This window comes from Salmo salar, chromosome 20 (assembly GCF_965601325.2).
Source record: "Salmo salar chromosome 20, fSalSal1, whole genome shotgun sequence".
Classification (NCBI taxonomy): domain Eukaryota; kingdom Metazoa; phylum Chordata; class Actinopteri; order Salmoniformes; family Salmonidae; genus Salmo; species Salmo salar.
Window position 1 is genome coordinate 74407355 of NC_138310.1, and position 25129 is coordinate 74432483.

At 44.0% G+C, this 25129-nt stretch overlaps 1 protein-coding gene across 1 annotated transcript in view; it reads right to left on the bottom strand.

Annotated features, from left to right (window-relative positions):
- Positions 1–25129, bottom strand: part of LOC106591008 (calsyntenin-2) — a 529723-nt gene that overhangs the window by 77863 nt on the left and 426731 nt on the right. The window contains exons 9-10 of the mRNA XM_082966721.1: positions 4655–4817; positions 840–1006 (exon numbers count right to left, since the gene is read on the bottom strand). Of these exons, the coding sequence (XP_082822847.1) occupies positions 840–1006; positions 4655–4817 (330 nt within the window). The remainder of the gene's footprint in view (positions 1–839; positions 1007–4654; positions 4818–25129) is intronic.

The window sequence follows — 25129 nt, forward strand, 5'->3', positions numbered from 1 at the left end:
TCTGTGATTGTATTGTCAAGGTTCCCACCTGATCCTAAACACTGTCCTTAAGCTGTACTGGACCCAGGAGACCTGTGGAAAAGTGTCGCCACAAAAAGAAAATGAAATCATTTGAAAAAGATAAAGTGAACTAGTCCTGCAGAGTTTTACCTCCCTTCAACTCCTCTCCTCTCCCTCTCATCCTATCACTACCTTAAAAGGCTGACAGGATTTAACAGTCCATAGAGTTCTACAATAAGTTTCAAAGGAATATACACATTTCAAATGTCATATTATGGCTATGTACAGTGTTATAAAATTATGTGCAAATAATTAAACTACAAAATAAACATAAATATGGGTTGTATTTACAATGGTGTTTGTTCTTCACTGGTTGCCCTTTTCTTGTGGCAACAGGTCCTATCACTCTACCTTAAAGGCTGACAGGATTTAACCATGGAACAACAGTCCAAAGCGTTCTACAATAAGGCCTCTCTCTCTCTCTCTCTCTCTCTCTCTCTCTCTCTCTCTCTCTCTCTCTCTCTCTCTCTCTTCTCTTTATCTCCTCCCTCTCTCTCTATACTGGGAGATGAATCAGCTTCAGGCTTTAAGGGGGAGGAAGGAGAGAAGGACGTGGGGATAGAAAGGGGGTAGGGAGGAAAGGAAGGGGAGACTAAGTGTTTTAACATATGTTTGAATGTTTATCAGCATTTGAATGTGTTTACAGTCTGCGTTCGTGTGTGTGTGTGTGTGTCTGTGTGTGTGTGTGTGTGTGTGTGTGTGTGTGTGTGTGTGTGTGTGTGTGTGTGTGTGTGTGTGTGTGTGTGTGTGTGTGTGTGTGTGTGTGTCTGTTGCCTTACCTTGATGCCCTTGCCCAGGCTCTCCAGTGAGTTGATGTCCAGTCCTTCCTTACAGGCCTGTAGACAGGAGATGACCTTCTGGCTCTCTATCTTCCCTGGCCTGATGGTCAGCCCTGACAGACTGCCCCGGAAGTACTGAGTGAACCGCGGCATCGTCACCTCACCACCTACACACAGGAGACACAGTTCATGAATAATAACTAGATACAGTTCCACTATTAGAATGTAGAATGGAAGGAAATCCTTTCACAAACCTCAATAGCCAATGACTAAAAAGTCAGTAATGAGTGACAAAAGCACACAGTAATCCCACTGTTAACGGCTTTCTAACACTTCAGGTCTCCCAGTATGCACTTTAATCAGACAGGTCCTGAGTCTCTCTCTGCCACTACTAATGTGCTGTTACTGTACTGTCTGTGACATTACTAGGCAGATGGGCTGGTGACATGCTACTGATCCCAGGTCATTTCTCAGACCAGGAGGTTTGTGTGTTTCACTGTGAGCCTGTTGGCAGCACCACGCCAAGCACAATTGTAATTGCCTTCAGGAGATCGTTAAGAGAGAGAGAGAGGGTTTAAACTGCAGCCTGCCACCTGCCTGGCCTCACATGCTCTGGGTAGACAGGCACTTCCCTTCAGCATGCAGTGCACGGGCTGCATGATAAAACACAGAGAAAAACACGCACGCACAAGCACACTTTCTCTAAGAGAATGAGGGCTAGAAAGAACAACATCACCATTAGAGAGAGGGCAGAAAGGACAGCAAACACTGTTTCTCTACAAGACCATGTGAACTCTGCCTTAGTGCAAACTGTCAATCTGCTGGCCTGAACAATAATCCACTGACTTTATAGACACAATGAACTTTTTCTATCAAACTTCTTTCTATTTTCCTTCCCTTTTTTCATGTCAATTTCTTTCCCTCTAAAATGCCAATTCCATCACACAGTTTCCCATCCCGTCACCACTAGCTCAGAGAGGCTATGCGTTATGCAAATGAGCACTTATAAAACGCTAATGTAAAATGAACAAATCACATCGCAAATTCCTTCACAGCCAGGGAGAATAATCATTCCTCATCTGTGATTATCACAGAAAGCCTGAGACAGACTCCTCTAGAAGTTTGAAGGAACTTTCACTAGAGCTTGTCAGTGGAGGCGGTTAGTGTCCAGCAGCTAGTGTCTTTAAAAAGGCAATGGTCAGAGCTAATAGCTCTGTGTAAAGATAACAGGGTGGTTACTGAGGGCTTAGTTCCCTTCAGAGAGGCCTAATGGTTGCTGACCTCCTCCTCTATTCAAGGTCTTCTAATCCCTTCTTCAGGGCTACACAACTCCATCTGCCATTCAACTCCATCTGCCGTTCAACTCCACCTGCCGTTCAACTCCATCTGCCGTTCAACTCCATCTGCCGTTCAACTCCATCTGCCGTTCAACTCCACCTGCCGTTCAACTCCATCTGCCGTTCAACTCCATCTGCCATTCAACTCCATCTGCCATTCAACTCCATCTGCCATTCAACTCCACCTGCCATTCAACTCCACCTGCCATTCAACTCCATCTGCCATTCAACTCCACCTGCCATTCAACTCCACCTGCCATTCAACTCCACCTGCCGTTCAACTCCACCTGCCGTTCAACTCCACCTGCCGTTCAACTCCACCTGCCGTTCAACTCCATCTGCCGTTCAACTCCATCTGCCGTTCAACTCCACCTGCCGTTCAACTCCATCTGCCGTTCAACTCCATCTGCCGTTCAACTCCACCTGCCGTTCAACTCCATCTGCCGTTCAACTCCATCTGCCATTCAACTCCATCTGCCATTCAACTCCATCTGCCATTCAACTCCACCTGCCATTCAACTCCACCTGCCATTCAACTCCATCTGCCATTCAACTCCACCTGCCATTCAACTCCACCTGCCATTCAACTCCACCTGCCATTCAACTCCACCTGCCATTCAACTCCACCTGCCATTCAACTCCACCTGCCATTCAACTCCATCTGCCATTCAACTCCATCTGCCATTCAACTCCATCAGCCATTCAACTCCACCTGCCATTCAACTCCACCTGCCATTCAACTCCACCTGCCATTCAACTCCATCTGCCATTCAACTCCATCTGCCATTCAACTTCATCTGCCATTCAACTCCATCTGCCATTCAACTCCATCTGCCATTCAACTCCATCTGCCATTCAACTCCATCTTCCATTCAACTCCATCTGCTATTCAACTCCATTTGCTATTCAACTCCATCTGCCATTCAACTTCATCTGCCATTCAACTCCATCTGCCATTCAACTCCATCTGCCATTCAACTCCATCTGCCATTCAACTCCATCTTCCATTCAACTCCATCTGCTATTCAACTCCATTTGCTATTCAACTCCATCTGCTATTCAACTCCATCTGCTATTCAAGTCCATCTGCTATTCAACTCCATCTGCCATTCAACTTCATCTGCCATTCAACTTCATCTGCCATTCAACTCCATCTGCTATTCAACTCCATCTGCCATTCAACTTCACCTGCCATTCAACTCCATCTTCCATTCAACTCCATCTGCTATTCAACTCCATTTGCTATTCAACTCCATCTGCTATTCAACTCCATCTGCTATTCAAGTCCATCTGCTATTCAAGTCCATCTGCTATTCAACTTCATCTGCCATTCAACTCCATCTGCTATTCAATTCCATCTGCTATTCAAGTCCATCTGCTATTCAAGTCCATCTGCTATTCAACTTCATCTGCCATTCAACTCCATCTGCTATTCAACGAAAGAAAAGAAAAAACAGCAGCTGTGGAAAGGAGAAGTAATGTCCCTCTCTCCTCTCCTCTCCTCTCCTCTCCTTTTCTTTCCTCTCCTCTCCTCTCCTCTCCTCTCCTCTCCTCTCCTCTCCTCTCCTCTCCTCTCCTCTCCTCTCCTCTCCTCTCCTCTCCTCTCCTCTCACCCTGTTGAAAATGGCCTGATCTATCTCTACACATCATTTAGGGCTACCCATCATTAGACACATTCATACAGTCATTTAGCTACAGTAACAGTAGACTCTACTGTAGGAGAAGTGACCTTTAATCCATTTTTAACTGGGCGTTGCTGAAGACAGCTTGATTGTATCTTCACTTTTCAACTTCATCGTGCATCGAAGATGGATTAAAAGCTTCCAGCAGTTAGGTTCATTCACTTTCAAAAATACACTTCATGCACACAGCACTTCAAAGTAAGACAGCCATTGTGTCTTTGGTCTGGATAGAGCAAAGCTGACACTACTTGTCCAGTCGGCTTAATTGATCAACTGTCAGGTCAGATCCCCAAAACATTTCCCCACATCGAACCAGTCAACAGGGGCACACAACAGGGGCAAGACATTGGCTGCAGATCGTCATTGTCATCATTTTCCAGCCAGGTCACCCGTCATACAAGTCAGTATTGGACGTCCATCCATGTCTGAGGAGGTCAGGAGATGATGTGGAAACCGGTCACTAGGGGCAACAGTGAGAGCTGTTAGCTTCAAGTTGGTTTGGGTTTTGCTAAGGTGTTGTGGACGGGGATGGTGGATGGGCATAAGTATCTGATTATAAGGGTTGCTTGTTCGAATCCAGCGATAGAATGTTGTTTTTGAGATTTGTGTTTTAAGCCTATCCCAAACCTTAACCCTTACCTTAACCATTCGGAGTTAATGGCTAAACATAACTTTAAAAACTTCGAAATTTGATGTTTGCATAACATGAACGTCTAATTCTGACGTGAGACTGTTAGAGCTAGTTGCATTTTGATCGATCATCATTTATCATCAGCATCATTATCATCATCATCACCTTGCCAGCAGGCACCCAAAGTAAGCTGCACGTCAATCTGAGATGGGTGGATCGGCCAATCGTCTGTCACCAGGTAAGGGTCGTAGGTAACTCCGTCCACGTAGAGTGTCACCACAGGAAACTCCACGTTAATGACGTAATAGTGCCACTCCTTATCACAGATCTGCACCGGAAAAAGACAGAGAGAGAGTGAAAGAGAGAGAGAGAGCGAGACAGAGAGCGAGAGAAAGAGATTGAGACAGAAACAGTGAGAGAGTGAGCATAGCCTTGCTATTGAGAAAGACCACCGTAGGCAGCCTTGGCTCTCAAGAGAAGACAGGCTATGTGCACACTGCCCACAAAATGAGGTGGAAACTGAGTTGCACTTCCTAACCTCCTGCCAAATGTATGACCATATTAGAGACACATATTTCCCTCAGATTACACAGACACACAAAGAATTTGAAAACAAATCCAAATTTGATAAACTCCCATATCTACTGGGTGAAATACCACAGTCTGCCATCACAGCAGCAAGATGTGTGACCTGTTGCCACAAGAAAAGGGAAACCAGTGAAGAACAAACAACATTGTAAATCCAACACATATTTATGTTTATTTATTTTCCCTTTTGTAGTTTAATTATTTGCACATCATTATAACACTGTACATAGCCATAATATGACATTTGAAATGTGTATAGTCCTTTGAAACTTATTGTAGAACTCTTTGGACTGTTAAATCCTGTCACCCTTAGGACATGACGATCACTGCACCAAATCTCACACAGCCCTGATACTCTCTAGGGAGTAGTCCTGCTCTGTATGGAGTAACCCTGATACTCTCTAGGGAGTAGTCCTGCTCTGTATGGAGTAACCCTGACACTCTCTAGTGGGTAGTCCTGCTCTGTATGGAGTAACCCTGATACTCTCTAAGGTTGTAGTCCTGCTCTGTATGGAGTAACCCTGATACTCTCTAGGGTTGTAGTCCTGCTCTGTATGGAGTAACCCTGATACTCTCTAGTGGGTAGTCCTGCTCTGTATGGAGTAACCCTGATACTCTCTAGGGTTGTAGTCCTGCTCTGTATGGAGTAACCCTGATACTCTCTAGTGGGTAGTCCTGCTCTATATGGAGTAACCCTGATACTCTCTAGTGGGTAGTCCTGCTCTGTATGGAGTAACCCTGATATTCTCTAGGGTTGTAGTCCTGCTCTGTATGGAGTAACCCTGACACTCTCTAGGGAGTAGTCCTGCTCTGTATGGAGTAACCCTGATACTCTCTAGGGAGTAGTCCTGCTCTGTATGGAGTAACCCTGATACTCTCTAGGGTTGTAGTCCTGCTCTGTATGGAGTAACCCTGATACTCTCTAGGGTTGTAGTCCTGCTCTGTATGGAGTAACCCTGATACTCTCTAGGGTTGTAGTCCTGCTCTGTATGGAGTAACCCTGACACTCTCTAGGGAGTAGTCCTGCTCTGTATGGAGTAACCCTGATACTTTCTAGGGTTGTAGTCCTGCTCTGTATGGAGTAACCCTGATACTCTCTAGGGTTGTAGTCCTGCTCTGTATTGGGTAACCCTGACACTCTCTAGCTTTCACTCCACAGGACCCAGACCTATGGGCTACAGCCCACCTTCTCCGACAGCCCTTCCATGCACACTTCTCAGGTGTCCTCTATTGCCCCCTCCGTCTCCCTCCCTTTCTCTCTCTTCATATCCCTGCATCATCTCACTGTCTCTTGCTTTCTCCTCCTTGTCTCACTCTGCAGAATGTTTATTATTCCCCCTCTCTTAAGAAATGTACAGTAAACATTACACCCAGAAAAGTTCCAAAAGAATAAAGACATTTCAAATGTCATATTATGTGTAACATATACAGTGTTGTAATGATGTGCAAATGGTTAAAGTACAAAAGGGAAAATAATTAAACATAAATATAGGATAGTATTTACAATGGTGTTTGTTCTTCACTGGTTGCCCTTTTCTTGTGGCAACAGGTCACAAATCTTGCTGCTGTGATGGCACACTGTGGTATTTCACCCAGTAGATATGATAGTTTATCAAAATTGGATTTGTTTTGGAATTCTTTGTGGGTCTGTGTAATCTGAGGGAAATATGTCTCTAATATGGTCATACATTTGGCAGGAAGTTAGGAAGTACAGCTCAGTTTCCACCTCATTTTGTGGGCAGTGTGCACATAGCATGTCTTCTCTTGAGAGCCAGGTCTGCCTTCGGCGGCCTCTCTCAATAGCAAGGCTATGCTCACTGAGTCTGTACATAGTAAAATATTTCCTTAATTTTGGGTCAGTCACAGTGGTTAGGTATTCTGCAACTGTGTACTCTCTGTTTAGGGCCAAATAGCCTTCAGGTTTGTCAGTTTTTTGGTAAATTCCTTCCAATGTGTCACGTAATTATATTTTTGATTTGGTTGGGTCTAATTGTGTTGCTGTCCTGGGGCTCTGTGGGGTCTGTTTGTGTTAGTGAACAGAGCCCCGGGACCAGCTTGCTTAGGGGGCTCTTCTCCAGGTTCATCTCTCTGTAGGTGATGGCTTTCTTATTGAATGTTTGGGAATCACTTCATTTTCGGTGGTTGTAGAATTTGACAGCTCTTTTCTGGATTTTGATCATTAGCGGGTATTGGCATAATTCTGCTCTGCATGCATTATTTGGTGTTTTACGTTGTACACAGAGGATATTTTAGCAGAATTCTGCATGCAGAGTCTCAATTTGGTATTTGTCCCATTTTGAGAATTCTTGGTTGGTGAGCGGACCCCAGACCTCACAACTATAAAGGGCAATAGGTTCTATAGCTGATTCAAGTATTTTTAGCCAGATACTAATTGGTGTCAAACCCTGATCTTTTCACCTCTCCCTGTGATTGTCTCCACCCCCTCCAGGTGTCGCTTATATTCCCCAGTGTATATATCCCTGTGTTTCCTGTCTCTCTGTGCCAGTTCGTCTTGTATGTTTAGTCAAGTCAACCAGCGTGTTTTCCCCGTACTCCTTTTCTCTTTTGCTAGTCTACCCGGTTTTGACCACTGCCTGACTCTGGACTACTTTCCTGCCTGCCTGATCATCCTGCCTGCCCTGACCTTGAATCTGCCTGCCCTTCGGTACCTATTGGACTCTGAACTGGTTTTGACCTTTTGCATGGTTTTGACCTTTTGTCTTACTGAGATTTACTGTCAGGGCCCAGGTCTGATAGAATCTGTGCAGAATATCTAGGTGCTGCTCTCCTTGGTTGGGGACAGAAACACCAGATCATCGGCAAACAGTAGACATTTGACTTCAGATTCTAGAAGGGTGAGGCCGGGTGCTGCAGACAATTCTAGAGCCCTCGCCAATTCATTGATATATGTTGAAGAGGCTGGGGCTTAAGCTGCATTTAATTAGTTCCAGTCATTGGCAGCAGAGAACTGCAAGGAAGGCGGCCAAAGGAGGAATTGGCTTTGGGGGTGACCAGTGAAAAAAACCTGCAGGAACACGTGCTACGGGTGGGTGCTGCTATGGGGACCAGTGAGCTGAGATAGGGCGGGGCTTTACCTAGCAAAGACTTAAAGATGACCTGGAGCCAGTGGGTTTGGTGACGAATATGAAGTGAGGGCCAGCCAACGAGCGCCGCCAGGTTGCAGTGGTGGGTAGTATATGGGGCTTTGGTGACAAAACGGATGGCACTGTGATAGACTTCATCCAATTTGCTGAGTAGAGTGATGGAGGCTATTTTGTAAATTACATCGCCGAAGTCAAGGATCGGTAGGATAGTCCGTTTTAAAAGGGTATGTTTGGCAGCATGAGTGAAGGATGCTTTGTTGCGAAATAGGAAACCGATTCTAGATTTCATTTTGGATTGGAGATGCTTAATGTGAGTCTGGAAGGAGAGTTTACAGTCTAACCAGACATCTAGGTATTTGTAGTTGTCCACATATTCTAAGTCAGAACCGTCCAGTGTAGTGATGCTAGACGGGCGGGCAGGTGCAGGCAGCGATCGGTTGAAGAGCATGCATTTAGTTTTATTTGCATTTAAGAGCAGTTGGAGGCCAAGGAAGGACCATCATATGGCATTGAAAATTGTCTGGATGTCAGTTAACACACTGTCCAAAGAAGGGCCAGAAGTATACAAAATGGTGTTGTCTGTGTAGAGGTGGATCAGAGAATCACCAGCAGCAAGAGCGACATCATTGATGTATACAGAGAAAGAGTCAGCCCGAGAATTGAACCCTGTGGTACCCCCATATAGACTGCCAGAGGTCCGGACAACAGACCCTCCGATTTGACTCACTGAACTCTGTCTGAGAAGTAGTTGGTGAACCAGGTGAGGCAATCATTTGAGAAACCAAGGCTGTTGAGTCTGCTGATAAGAATGTGGTGATTGACAGAGTCGAAAGCTTTGGCCAGGTCGATGAATACGGCTGCACAGTATTTTCTCTTATCGATGGTGGTTATGATGTCGTTTAGGACCTTGAGCGTGGCTGAGGTGCACCCATGACCAGCTCGGAAACCAGATTGCATAGTGGAGAATGTACGGTGGGATTCGAAATGGTCGGTGATCTGTTTGTTAACTTGGCTTTCGAAGACCTTAGAAAGGCAGAGTAGGATAGATATCGTTCCGTAACAGTTTGGGTCTAGGGTGTCTCCCCCTTTGAAGAGGGGGATGACCACGGCAGATTTCCAATCTTTGGGGATCTCAGACGGTACAAAACAGAGGTTGAACAGGCTCGTAATAGGGGTTGCAACAATTGCGGCAGATCATTTTAGAAAGAGAGGGTCCAGATTGTCTAGACCAGCTGATTTGTAGGGGTCCAGATTTTGCAGCTCTTTCAGAACATCAGCTATCTGGATTTTTGTGAAGGGGAAATGGGGGAGACTTGGGCAAGTTGCTGTGGGGGGGGGGGGGGGGGGGGGGTGCAGAGCTGTTGACCGGTGTAGGGGTAGCCAGGTGGAAAGCTTGTTGAAATTCTCAATTAATGTGGATTTATCAGTGGTGACAGAGTTTCCTATCCTCAGTGCAGTGGACAGCTGGGAGGAGGTGCTCTTATTCTCCATGGACTTTACAGTGTCCCAGAACTTTTTGGAGTTTATGCTACAGGATGCAAATTTCTGTTTGAAAAAGCTTGCCTTTGTTGGCTATTCGATGCTAATGCAGAACGCCACAGGATGTTTTTGTGCTGGTCAAGGGCAGTTAGGTCTGGTGTGAACCAAGGGCTATATCTGTTCCTAGTTCTAACTTTTTGTAATGGGGCATGCTTATTTAAGATGGTGAGGAAAGCACTTTTAAAAGAATAACCAGGCATCCTGTACTGACGGAATGAGGTCAATATCCTTCCAGGATACCCGGGCCAGGTCGATTAGAAAGGCCTGCTCGCTGAAGTGTTTTAGGGAGCGTTTGACAGTGATGAGGGGTGGTTGTTTGACCGCGGACCCATTACGGACCCAGGCAATGAGGCAGTGATCGCTGAGATCCTGGTTGAAGACAGCAGATGTGTATTTAGAGGGCAGGTTGGTCAGGATGATATCTATGAGGGTGCCCGTGTTTACGGATTTGGGGTTGTACCTGGTAGGAGCCATGATAATTTGGATGAGATTGAGGGCATCTAGTTTAGATTGTAGGACGGCCGGGTTGTTAAGCATATCCCAGTTTAGGTGAACTAACAGTACAAACACTGAACATAAACTACCTTCTTCAATCAGGTAGGTAAGCCTTCAATAGTTGATTATATTATTTGTATTTGATCATGTATATGTTCTTTGTTCTTTTTGTTTTTTTATAATAAGTTTATTTTCCAATAGAAAAAGAAGACCGAGATACAAACATTTACATTCATTTTAGTGTTGAATGGGATGGCAAGTTTAATGGACAAAACTTAACTCGTACATATACAAATAAAATTCCTATTCGGTGGTACATATTATAAGAAGATATCATATAGTCATTACAAGCAGTGTAGATAAACCAAAAATAAATATTGAGTGGAGTACAGCACAGAGTAGCAGCAGATTATCAACCCAGTTATGAAGAGGAATATTTTTTGTAAAACATTGGACTTCTATTGGCGGTATTGTATCAAATCTTTTCCATATGTACTAACGGGACGTAGCCACATTTCAAAAGTTGCAATATGAGCCTTTTGGCTAATAGAGTACAAAGAGAGACAGCCTTCCCTTCCTGGTTATTCCCATCAACTGTACCAAACAGAGCGATCAATGGGTCTGGGGCTATAACTCTATCAAAGGCTTTAGATAAGTAATCAAAAATGAGAGCCCAGTAAGCATGTAACTTAGGACATGTCAAAATAAGTGGGTTAAAGTCCCTTCATCATGTTTGCACCTCTCACACAGTGGTCAGGTGTCTGGGAATATTTTATTCAGTTTAACCTTTGAGTAATGTAACCTGTGTATCACCTTAAACTGAACAAGGTTGTGTCTGGCATTCACTGAATGGTGGTTTATATTCCCAAGAGCTTCTAACCAGTCCTCATCTGAGATTTCTGAACTAAGTTCCTGCTCTCAAGCCATTTTAATAGTGTCTGTAGATAACTCTATGGGGGCCTGTAGTACATCCTAGTCCAGAGACTGACCCTTTTGAATGGGGCTTGACAATGATGAGGTTATATAATGTCGGATTCTTTGGCTTAATGCCATACTGTGGGATATGTGTCCTTAATTAAGAAATTCCTGAATTGGAGGTATCCAATTAACATGCTGGCATGTCAAACTTACCCTGTAACTGTTGAAATGAAGCTAAATGACCAATGTATAAGTTAATGATTGTTGTGAGCCCCTTCTTCCTCCACTGTGAAAACATCATACCATCCAATGCAGGGTGGAAAGCATGAATCAAGCAAATTGGACTGTCATACGACCAACCAAGGAAATAGGCAGAATATTCCAAAAATCTATATTTTGTTTAAGCTGATCAATTTTCATGTCCCAATTCATTTTCAATAGCTGATCAAATGTTCTTGTTACTACAATGCCAAGGCTTGTGAACTTGTCCATCACTGTTCTAAATGGGGTAGATTACAGAAATTGCATATCCACGGGCCGTGATATCGGCATCAATTTGCTTTTTTGCCAGTTTATCTTGTAGCCAGACAAGGATCCAAATGTATTCATCAAGTTAAGTAATGGGGAGTAGAAGTTTTAGGCTTGGATAAAAACAAAAGAACATTGTCTGCAAAGAGGGAGATTTTGTGCTGCGTGTCTTTTATAATAACGGGAGCTATATCTGCACGTACACGAATTAGAGTAGCGAGGGGTTCCATGGCTATAGCGAAGAGAGAAGGCAAAATAGGGCACCCCTGTCGACAGCCTTTGAACAGGTGGAATGACTGCGACATCTCCTGATTGGTTACCACGGATGCTATTGGGTGTGCATTATTAATTGGATAAGAATTATTTCATTACTTTCCAAACCCGAAATGCTCCAGAATCGACGTCAACACGGGTGCCACTCAGGGGTGCGTGCTCAGTCCCCTCCTGTACTCCCTGTTCACTCATGACTGCACAGCCAGGTACAACTCCAACAACATCATTAAGTTTGCTGTTGACACAACAGTGGTAGGCCTGATCACCAACAATGATGAGATGGCCTATAGGGAGGAGGTCAGAGACCTGACCGTGTGGTGCAAGGACAACAACCTCTCCCTCAATGTGATGGAGACAAAGGAGATGATTGTGAACTACAGGAAAAGGAGGCCTGAGCACGCACCCATTCTCATCGACGGGGCTGTAGTGGAGCAGGTTGAGAGCTTCAAGTTCCTTGGCGTCCACATCACCAACAAACTAACATTGTCCAAGCACACCAAGACAGTTGTGAAGAGGGCATGACAAAGCCTATTCCCCATCAGGAGACTGAAAAGATTTGGCATGGGTGCTCAGATCCTCAAAAGATTTTACAGCTGCACCATCGAGAACATCCTGATGGGTTGCATCACTGCCTAGTATGGGTTGTGCGTACGGGTAGCGAGGGTAGCGCGTACGGCCTTGTACATCACCGGGGCCAAGCTTCCTGCCATCCAGGACCTCTATACCAGGCGGTATAATGTTTAAACATTCGCAACAGAAGTGGAGCTAGACTGGCGCAGTACTTCTTATAGCATTCTATTACATATCCATCGGGCCCAGGGGCCTTGCTGTTTGAAAATTGGGCTATCGCTGTGTTAATCTCCCCTAGCATCGAGTGCAGCCGCTGCCCCCTGTCTAGTTTAGGAGTTCACATTCAGTGAGAAAGCGTTCCATAGTTTGTGGATCAGTAGCATATAATTTCGATTGATATAGCTCTGGGTAAATCTGTGCAAAGCATTTATTAATATCCTGTGCATCTGTTACTATTTGACCATTCTTGTCTTTTATTTTATGAATATCTCTAGATGCCTGTACATGCCTTAGCTGTCTTGCTAATGATTTAGGTGGTTTGTCACAATAATACCTATATGTTGGGTGAGTCAGTCTCCAAATATCGACAATGTTAAGGTTTTTCATCAATGTATTTAGACAGACACTGGCATTTGATTGTTGAAGTGACCTTGATAGCTGTTTATCTAAAAGAGGATCTAACATATAGTTAAAGTCTCCTCCAACAACAACACTTGTATCCAAGCTATTTCGTATGGCCTTAAATACCCTTTGAAAAAATAATGGATCATCGAAGTTGGGTCCATATAAATTGACCAAGGTTATTGGTTTCGAATTCAGTGTACCAGCCACAATAATATACCGACCATAAGGATCTGAAATTGAGGATGAGTAAACGAAAGGAATGTTTTTCCTTATCAGGATTGCTACCCCTCTCGCTTTTGCATCAAAATTAGACTGGTATATCTGACCGATCCAGCCGACTCGTAGCTTGGTCTGAGCCGAGCGTTTAATATGAGTTTCTTGAAGAAGCACTATGTCAGCGGCCAGTGATTTAAGATTATAAAAAAACCTTGGCTCTTTCACGACATAACCTAAGACATTGCAGTTCCAACAGACTATCTTTATTCCACCAGATCTACTCTGTGCACGGTCACTACCTGGGATTTCTTATTTTAGAGCAAATTGTTTCTGTCATACAAAGCCCAAAAGAAAAATGTCCTGCCGTGCGAGAGCTTGTCATGCCACCTGTACTAAAAGTGAACATAAAACACAGACCCTATCCCTCCTCCCATCTCATTGATTTCCCCAAATGAAGCACTCCTTGACTAACACACAAACCTTAGGGTGCCTAGACATAAAGCTTAAACTAACTCGGCATCTATAGATGCTCCACATATAAACAAAGATTAAATAACACTTAACTCTCACGTTAGGGGGTGAGTGAGACTAAAACATGATAGGCTAAACAATGCTATATAAGCAATAACATCTCACCCATCATTATAAGTATCAATTTCTGATCTTCTGATTGAAAAGACATTGGCAGAAAATTCCAACACATTCCTGGTCTGTATTTGGCCACTTACATTTACATCATTTAGCAGATGCTCTTATCCAGAGCGACTTACAGTAGTGAATGCATACATTTCATACAATTTCATACATTTTTTTTTTCTGTGCTGGCCCCCCGTGGGAATCGAACCCACAACCCTGGTGTTGCAAACACCATGCTCTACCAACTGAGCTACAGGGAAGGCTAGCTGGTTAACTTAGCCGGTTAACACAGCAGTTCTGAAACCTCAGCGAGGGAGCTTGCTTGTGTAACAGTGTTGCTTCTGTCCCTCTCCTCACCCCTACCTGGGCTCGAACCAGGGACCCTCTGCACACATCAGCAACTGCTTCCAAAGAAGCATCATTACCTATTGCTCCACAAAAGCCACTGCCCTTGCAGAGTGAGGGAAACAACTACTTCAAGGTCTCAGAGCGAGTGACGTCACCAATTGAAATGCTATTAGCGTGCACCCCACTAACCATTTCACACACTCACCCCCCTTTGACATCCTCCTTTTCCGCATCAACCAGTGATCCAGGTCATGGCACCAATGTAACAGCATTGCTTCCATCCCTCTCTTCACCCCTACCTGGGCTCAAACCAGGGACCCACTGCACACATCAACAACTGCCTCCCACAAAGCATCGTTACCTATTGCTCCACAAAAGCCACGGCCCTTGCAGAGCAAGGGAAACAACTACTTCAAGGTCTCAGAGCGAGTGACGTCACCGATTGAAACACTATTAGCGCACACCCTGCTAACTAGCTAGCCATTTCACACCGGTTACACTTGACAGGAACAGTTTGGCCTCTTTTGGGTTGTCAAACGAATGTGTTGACTGTCACCTTAAACCAGGCTGGGAAGAGGAATCCATATCGGATGTTTGCCACCCTGCATTTCTTGCACAACTCATCATACTATTTCGGTTGGTTCCTCACCTCCAAAGTAAGATCTGGGTAGAAAGACACCCTGGCTCCGTTGTAGTTAAGGGGGGACTTTTGACTAGCCAGCTTGAGGATGAGATCCCTGGTCTTTGGATAGTGCAGCCGTGTGATGAATGGCCTTGGTGGTATCAGCTCTGATACAAATTCAGTTGGTTTTCCTTTCTCAGTGTGCTCCTGGATCCCAAATATTTGGATGTTCGGTGTCTTGAATGCGATTCGAGCATTTCCAATTGAGCTTTCAGTGTTTTGTTGTATTTTTTTTTTGCGTTGTGCACTGTTTCCCGACCTCAAGCACCCTGCCCTTGGTTGCCTTCACAGTTTCAGACAAAGTCCCAATATTCTTTGAGATATCATCAACCTTGTGTCCACCTTTTTGCTTAGTGAGTTTATAGTGGCCAGTAGGTCACTTGGAGTGGGTTCTGTGGGGTACTCTTGGGAGCTAGCATCTTCAGCTAACTCCTCGTGGGTTGGCAATGTTGAAATTGGTTCGTTTTCTGTCTTATCCAAATTATCTTTTTTAGCGCCCCCTTTTTTATGCCTTTTCCTTTTGTCATATTTCCAAACAATGTTTGAAGTTATAGGTCGTGAGAGAGTAAGATAAATATGAATTTATTTCAAAATTGAGCGGAGCTCTAACAAAACACATCTATTCCATAGCACACTCTCTAGCACCTCGCTGTTTGTTCTTTGTTATAGAGCCAAAAAGATTGGAGAAGTGGTTTATCCATACATCTCCGTTTTGGATAGATAACTCTTCATGTTGTTGTTTGTTTAGAGTTTTCCAATTTTCCCAGAAGTGGTCTCTCTCGCTCTCTGTCACTCCCTCCTCATTTCTCCCTCTGTCTTTACCTGGGGCCACCCGTTGCCCTGGTTGTAGTTCAGTAATATTGCTCTCTGGCAGACAGACACATCCCTGCTCTACTGCTCTTTGATCTGCTGTCTGGCTCACCCTGCAATAACCTATAGCATTAGCCTGGATGAGTTAGCATAGGATATATCACTATTGTCTACAGCATAATGTCTGGATGAGTTAGCATAGGATATACCACTATTGTCTACTGTATACTGTCTGGATGAGTTAGCATACGATATAGCCCTACTGTCTACTGCATAATGTCTGGACATACAGCAAAAAGTGTAAACTGTCATGGTTTTCTGCCCACAGCGGGCTAATTTCACTTTCTTATAAGGATTTCAATAATTGACATGAAGTCCCACTGGTGTCTACAATGAGAGATACACATCTTGCTCCATTGTGATTCTGTGATATTAACCCACCTTATTGTGGCTATCTAGAGCACAACTGTTAATGAGATAGCTATAGTACAAGGCAAGTCAGGATTTGTCCCAAATTGTAGTGAAGAAGGAGAGAAAGACGAAAAGTGAAAGATAGAGAACAGTATGACCATCACACAGCAACTAGCTGACGCAGCGGTATAACAAGGAGGACTAGAATATCTTGCCCAGTGCTGGTATCTCTCTCAGTGTTAGTATGTTTCTCCGAGTTGGTATGTCTCTCCGAGTTGGCATGTCTCTCAGTGTTGGCATGTCTCTCAGTGTTGGCATGTCTCTCAGTGTTGGTATGTCACTCAGTGTTGGTATCTCTCTCAGTGTTGGTATGTTTCTCAGTGTTGGTATGTTTCTCAGTGTTGGTATCTCTCTCAGTGTTGGTATGTTTCTCAATGTTGGTATCTCTCTCAGTGTTGGTATGTTTCTCAGTGTTGGTATCTCTCTCAGTGTTGGTATGTCTCTCAGTGTTGGTATGTCTCTCAGTGTTGGTATCTCTATCAGTGTTGGTATGTTTCTCAGTGTTGGTATCTCTCTCAGTGTTGATATCTCAGTGTTGGTATCTCTCTCAGTGTTGGTAAGTCTCTCAGTGTTGGTATGTTTCTCAGTGTTGGTATCTCTCTCAGTGTTGGTATGTTTCTCAGTGTTGGTATGTCTCTCAGTGGTGATATGTTTCTCAAAGTTGGTTTGTTTCTCAAAGTTGGTATGTTTCTCAGTGTTGGTATCTCTCTCAGAGTTGGTATGTTTCTCAGAGTTGCTATCTCTCTCAGTGTTGGTATCTCTCTCTGTGTTGATATCTCTATCAGTGTGGATATCTCTATCAGTGTTGGTATGTCTCTCAGTGTTTGATGTTTCTCAGTGTTGGTATCTCTTAGTGTTGGTATCTCTCTTTGTTGGTATGTTTCTCAGTGTTGGTATGTTTCTCAGTGTTCATATCGCTCTCAGTGTTGTTATGTTTCTCAGTGTTGGTATCTCTCTCAGTGTTGGTTATGTTTCTCAGTGTTGGTATTTCTCTCAGTGTTGGTATTTCTCTCAGTGTTGGTATGTTTCTCAGTGTTGGTATCTCTCTCAGTGTTGGTATGTCTCTCAGTGTTGGTATGTCTCAGTGTTGGTATCGCTCAGTGTTGGTATGTCTCTCAGTGTTGGTATGTTTCTCAGTGTTGGTATCTCTCTCAGTGTTAGTATGTATCTCAGTGTTGGTATGGCTCTCAGTGTTTGATGTTTCTCAGTGTTGGTAAGTTTCTCAGTGTTGGTATCTCTTTTAGTATTGGTATGTTTCTCAGTGTTGGTATCTCTCTCAGTGTTGGTATGTTTCTCAGAGTTGGTATGTTTTTCAGTGTTCATATCTCTCTCAGTGTTGGCATGTTTCTCAGTGTTGGTATCTCTTTTAGTATTGGTATGTTTCTCAGTGTTGGTATCTCTCTCAGTGTTGGCATGTTTCTCAGTGTTGGTATCTCTTTTAGTATTGGTATGTTTCTCAGTGTTGGTATCTCTCTCAGTGTTGGTATGTCTCTCAGTGTTGGTAAGTTTCTCAGTGTTGGTATCTCTCAGTGTTGGTATCTCTTTTAGTATTGGTATGTTTCTCAGTGTTGGTATCTCTCTCAGTGTTGGTATGTCTCTCAGTGTTGGTAAGTTTCTCAGTGTTGGTATCTCTCAGTGTTGGTATCTCTTTTAGTATTGGTATGTTTCTCAGTGTTGGTATCTCTCTCAGTGTTGGTATGTCTCTCAGTGTTGGTAAGTTTCTCAGTGTTGGTATCTCTCAGTGTTGGTATCTCTTTTAGTATTGGTATGTTTCTCAGTGTTGGTATGTTTGAATGTCTCTTTGTAACGCCCATCAGACTTTCTCTATTTTTCACTCTCTGTCTTTCTCTTCTTCTTCTTCACTCAGTTTCTGTCCTGTCTTTCTGTATGACAGGGCTGTCTGTCTTTCTGTCACTCACAATGCAGGTTTTACTTCACCACTATTACTTCACCACTCCACCACTGATCAAAGAGAGGAAGTGGGGAAAGCGTTAGAGGGGACAGAGGGAGTGGAGAGAAGGAGATAGAGGGAGTGGAGAGGGCGGATTTAGGATTATAACTAACCAGACCGCAAAGAGAGAAGAGGAAGAGTGTGTATTGATAGTGTAATGCAGATTTGACCCTGGTAGAGTGGACCATGGCAAAACTGGATTAGAGCGTCCATGCAGTCATCTTTACAGTTGATTGATGTGTTTGTCGTTCTACTTGGTATGCAAAAACATCAAACACCCACCCACCCACGCACAATCATGCCCAAAAAGGATCAAATAACTATGACTATGTTAGAGAAATAAAGACGGCCATCTGTCTGAGTTTCATAAACATGTAATGAATCGAGTTGTCAGCACCAAAGTGAATATCCTTCCTGAAAACAGTGAAGTTGGGGAGAACAGGTGCAGTGCTTTGTTTGGTGAGCAGCCAGCTGGAGAGAGATAGAACAAGAGACTGGCTGCTATGGCAGGAAGAGATTCAGAGTGAGGGAAAGCATTACCCTGGGAGGAACATGAGACTGGCTGCGATACAGGAGTTATGCCACAGGGCAGAAGTTGTGTGTTTGTGTGATTGTGTGTGCAAGCGTGTGTGTGTTTGTGTCTGTGTCTGTGTGTGTGTGTGTGTGTGTGTTATTTAATCATGTGTGTATGTAGTTGAGAGAGAGACTGGGGACAAGGGAGTGGATTTGCAAAAAATGATCAATGTAAGGGAATTCCATATTAACCTAAATCCAATGAAATTGTGAAATGTTTTGTTGATTTCATATCGAATTCACATTAGTTGACAACCAATACTTAGATATTGAACTGACATCTGTGTCCAGTGCAGTGACAATTTTAGCATGTACATCTTGGTGGGGCAAACCCCCACACAGAAATGAGACCCTTATACCCAGACTTGGACCACACACGCTCTCCACTGAATAGCAATATAGTGATTGCTTTGCAACGCTTGCAGTTAGCCACTGATTCCTTCCAAACCACTCATTGTTGAATTCGCGATTTCCAACTTGTGTAATGTTTATGTCCAATGACCGATGAGCACCGATACATTTTATCTATAATTTCTCTTCATTATTTCTCTTCATATGACAAGTATTGAAAAGGATTTGCCAGTAGATTGGCGACTTCATTCATGATGATGACTGCTACCTTGCTAGCTAAGATTTTGAAAGTATGATGTTGACATGATCAATCCAATCAAAGCTACTGTAGATATAACGTGATTTGACTTCATTTTATCTGTGGCCAATGACCTTGTGCCTTCTTGGATGGGCACTTCTAATGTAACTTTATGGCAGCACCCAAGGGGCTTGGATTTTCGAGCTCTACCTGTAGATTTTGCGGTAATGTGGTGTCACCATGAGTGACAGAACATTGAGCCAATCACAGCTCAACTAGAGAACATTACCAACACCTATGTTCTGTATTTTCCACTGGCTGCCCCACCATCACAGAAAGCCCTGGAACACCTACATTTTGGAGCTGCCTTACTCAAGAAAGCAAAAAAGGGACCATGTTTGTATGCAGCTTTATTAACTCAATTATTATATATTTGTTTTTACATTATTTGCAAACTGATATGTGACATGTATTAATGCCAAAATAATATGCAAAACAGGAAACAACAAAACATTTTATTTTATTTTTTAAAGCTAAACAGTTGGAGCTCAAAACAGGGGGTTTTGAATGACGTGTCGTCACTGGCCCAGTGGGCACTTACATCAACCAGCTAAGGCACAATCAACAAAAAGTGGAACTTCAAAACAACTTGAAGTTTGAGATGGGAAACAAACTTTTTAATTCCCAAATCCCTCCATGTCTCTCCCCGTCATGCGAAATGATAGACAGAAGAAATCAAATCATATTTGATTTGTCACATGCGCTGAATACAAACAGTTGTAGACCTTACCATGAAATGCTTGCTTAAAAATGCCTACTTACAACTTTTAAGAAAAATTTGAATTAAGAAAAGATTTACTATATAAACTAAAGTTTAAAAAAGTAACACAATAAAAAACAATAACCAGGCTATATGGAGGTGGTCCTGGAACCTGGTCCCGAAACCTGGTCAATGTGCAGGGGTAAAGGTTAGTTGAGGTAATTGAGATAATACAGTGAGGGAAAACAGTATTTGATCCCCTGCTGATTTTGTACGTTTGCCCACTTACAAAGAAATGATCAGTCTATAATTTTAATGGTAGGTTTATATGAACAGTGAGAGACAGAATAACAACAAAAAATCCAGAAAAACGCATGTCAAAAATGTTATAAATTGATTTGCATTTTAATGAGGGAAATAAGTATTTGACCCCTCTGCAAAACATGACTTAGTACTTGGTGGCAAAACCCTTGTTGGCAATAACAGAGGTCAGACGTTTCTTGTAGTTGGCCACCAGGTTTGCACACATCTCAGGAGGGATTTTGTCCCACTCCTCTTTGCAGATTTTCTCCAAGTCATTAAGGTTTCGAGGTTGACGTTTGGCAACTCGAACCTTCAGCTCCCTCCAAAGATTTTCTATGGGATTAAGGTCTGGAGACTGGCTAGGCCACTCCAGGACCTTAATGTGCTTCTTCTTGAGCCACTCCTTTGTTGCCTTGGCCGTGTGTTTTGGGTCATTGTCATGCTGGAATACCCATCCACGACCCATTTTCAATGCCCTGGCTGAGGAAAGGAGGTTCTCACCCAAGATTTGATGGTACATGGCCTCGTCAATCTTCCCTTTGATGCGGGGAAGTTGTCCTGTCCCCTTAGCAGAAAAACACCCCCAAAGCATAATGTTTCCACCTCCATGTTTGACGGTGGGGATGGTGTTCTTGGGGTCATAGGCAGCATTCCTCCTCCTCCAAACACGGTGAGTTGAGTTGATGCCAAAGAGCTCCATTTTGGTCTCATCTGACCACAACACTTTCACCCAGTTGTCCTCTGAATCATTCAGATGTTCATTGGCAAACTTCAGAAGGGCATGTATATGTGCTTTCTTGAGCAGGGGGACCTTGCGTGCGCTGCAGGACTTCAGTCCTTCACGGCGTAGTGTGTTACCAATTGTTTTCTTGGTGACTATGGTCCCAGCTGCCTTGAGATCATTGACAAGATCCTCCCATGTAGTTCTGGGCTGATTCCTCACCGTTCTCATGATCATTGCAACTCCATGAGGTGAGATCTTGCATGGAGCCCCAGGCTGAGGGAGATTGACAGTTCTTTTGTGTTTCTTCCATTTGCGAATAAACGCACCAACTGTTGTCACCTTCTCACCAAGCTGCTTGGCGATGGTCTTGTAGCCCATTTGAGCCTTGTGTCTACAATCTTGTCCCTGACATCCTTGGAGAGCTCTTTGGTCTTGGCCATGGTAGAGAGTTCGGAATCTGATTGATTGATTGCTTCCGTGGACAGGTGTCTTTTATACAGGTAACAAACTGAGATTAGGAGCACTCCCTTTAAGAGTGTGCTCCTAATCTCAGCTCGTTACCTGTATAAAAGACACCTGTGAGCCAGAAATCTTTCTGATTGAGAGGGGGTGAAATACTTATTTCCCTCATTAAAATGCAAATCAATTTATAAAATTTTTGACATGTGTTTTTCTGGATTTCTTTTTATGTTATTCTGTCTCTCACTGTTCAAATGAACCTACCATTAAAATTATAGACTGATCATTTCTTTGTCAGTGGGCAAACGTACAAAATCAGCAGGCGATCAAATACTTTTTTCCCTCACTGTATGTACATGTAGGTAGGGCTAAAGTGACTATGTATAGATAATAAACAGCGGGTAGCAGCAGTGTAAAAAAGAAGGGGGGGGGGGGGTCAATGCAAATAGTTCGGGTGGCCATTTGATTAGTTGTTCAGAAGTCTTATGGCTTGGGGGTAGAAGCTGTCAAGGAGTCTTTTGGACCTAGGCTTGGCGCTCTGGTACTACTTGCCATGCGGTAGCAGAGAGAACAGTCTATGACTGGGGTGGCTGGAGTCTTTGTCAATTTTTAGGGCCTTCCTCTGACACCGCCTGGTATAGAGGTATTGGATGGCAGGAAGCTTGGCTCCAGTGATGTACTGGGCTGTACTCACTACCCCCTGTAATGCCTCGCGGTCGGAAAATAAGTAAGTAAATAGAAATAAAAGGGCAGGGTAGAAAGATGGAGTGAGATGGGGAAAGGAGAGAACAACAACAATGGGCCTACTCAATTGGACAGTGTGGCAGAGAAAGAGAGAGAAGGAGGGAGGGAGACAGAGAGAGAGCAGCTGAAACATTGCATATCAAACACCCCTTGTCATCTCCTGGGCCCGCCACGGTATGAGAAAACAAAACCCCTCTCCTCTCCTCTCCTCTCCTCTCCTCTCCTCTCCATGCTGTCTTCTTCCACTCCTTCTCTCTTTCTTCCTCCTCTCTATTAGTGTCTGACTCCAGGAGCGCTGCTACAGTCCTTTAGAGTTGAAAGTCTTAAAGAGACAGGCCTCCTCCATGCCTGTCCCCTTCTCACTTCAAAGACCAGATGGGGAGAGAGAGCGGGAAAATGAAGAGATCAAGAGGCAGTGGGATGGAAAGTCATAACAAATGATAGGTAGACGGCAATGGCAGACTAAGAAAATGAATACTGAAAGGCCTGAGAGGGACAGAAAAGGGCAAGCTCATGGGAGAGAGACACAAAAGGGGGACAGAGATAGGAAATAAGATGCAATAGAGAGAGAGGAGAAAGACAGGATCAAACACAAGGCTATTAACTGGAGGGGAGAGAGGACAGGAGAAATGAGGAGAGAAAAGAAATTAGGGCTGTATATATATTTACAAATAAAATATATGGGGGATTGATGGAATATACAATCAAACTGCAGTATTCAAGCTGATCTATCCCCTTAGATAAAACAAATAAAATAAAAAAGATGTAAAAAAGTAGGGCTGAACAGAGGAGAAGAGATGGAAACAAGGAAGGATGGTGGGCAAGGGAGCCATGTTTGTGAAGGGATCAACACAGAGATTGATGAGCCCTGAGAACAAGGTGACTTCAAGGAGGAGTTTAGAAACAAGAGAAGGAGAGAATGAGAATGAGAGGTAGTGTGGGAGCCAGGGACAAAATGAAACCAAACCCATCTCTCCGTCCAGCGTGGGATTGAATCGCTTGCAGGAGGAGAACAAAGCAAATGAAAAAGAAAACTAATCCATTCAGAAGAAGGGAATGGAGGAAAGGAAAGGAGAAAGCGGTCACCTTGTGAATAGCAACTATACTCTCTCTACCTCTCTCTCTGTTTGTTCCCCTTTCAACATACAACCACAACTTGAACATATACAGCCATCCATCTTCACTGTAAATCAAGGGTCTAACCCAATCTTGTCTATTGGTATGGGTCATCTTCAGTGGAGTTGTGGTTGGAGCAAGGCACACAAAATTGTGAGTGAATAAAAATGAGAATGAAAACTGTGAACAGCGTATATGAGTGTGTGGCAATAAATGTTCATGAGAGAGAAAGAGTATAGAGAAGAGAGAGACAGAGAGAGAAAACGAATGAGAGAGGGCGAGCGAGCAAGTCAGTGAGAGAGGGAAACTGTGTGCTTGAGCAACAGTAAAGCGACAGCTGTGACTGTGACAAGATGGACGGACGGCGTGCTTCCTGTCTGCCTGCTTGCCTGTCTATCAGCCTGCCTCCCTGCCTGCCTGGTTGAATGTGCTTGAAGGTGACTATGAATTACTGTCTGCGTGGCAGAAAAATACTAATTAGAGTAGCAATTACAGTGTGCTATGACAGGGGACAGAGAGTCAACAGCACAATGGCCTCTCCAGTGCCTGCTAATTCAGATGTGCTGTTAGAGTGGGCTGCTAGCTCTCTGGGAATACTAATCACCACAACAGCACTCTCTCCCAGCCTCCCTGACTCCCTCTCTTTACCCTGACTGATCACACTGGTCTGGAACACACTCAGAGAGACATGATGGTTGTGAGCATGAATGGAAGGGGATAGGGTGCAAGGGAAATTATGATGAAATGTAGGAAATATATGAGAGCGAGGATAAGTAATGAAAATAAAAATATCCTGCCTACAAACAGATTGGAATAGTGAACTAGCTGCCTTTGTTAAGAGAAAACCTCTGCTGCTCTAAGCCCAACAGGCAGGTCTTGGTCTCTGTACTCTGAGACCCAACAGGCAGGTCTTGGTCTCTGTACTATGAGACCCAACAGGCAGGTCTTGGTCTCTGTACTATGAGACCCAACAGGCTGGTCTTGGTCTCTGTACTATGAGACCCAACAGGCAGGTCTTGGTCTCTGTACTATGAGACCCAACAGGCTGGTCTTGGTCTCTGTACTATGAGACCCAACAGGCTCGTCTTGGTCTCTGTACTCTGAGACCCACAAGTGGACAGAGTACAGAAATCATGTACCTGATGATTACATCCATATGAGCCCACTGTGAACATTCAATTCAGCTCTTTTAATATGGTGGAAAATGTCTGACATTTTTTAGGTGAATCAAACTTTTCAGTCCTGAATAGGTTTAGAATTCCTCCAATTCACTAGGAAGGCGGCATGTCTTTTTTTTACCCCTTTGTCTCCCCAATTTCGTGATATCCAATTGGTAGTTACAGTCTTGTCCCATCGCTGCAACTCCCGTACGGACTCAGGAGAGGTGAAGGCCGAGAGCCATGTGTCTTCCGAAACACGACCCCGCCAAGCCGCACTGCTTCTTGGCGCTTAACCCGGAGGCCAGCCTCACCAATATGTCAGAGGAAACACCGTACAACTGGCGACCGAAGTTAGCGTGAGTGCGCCTGGCCACCAAAAGGAGTCGCTAGAGCACGATGGGACAAGAACATCCAGCCCGGCCAAACCCTCCCCTAACCCGGACGACACTGGGCCAATTG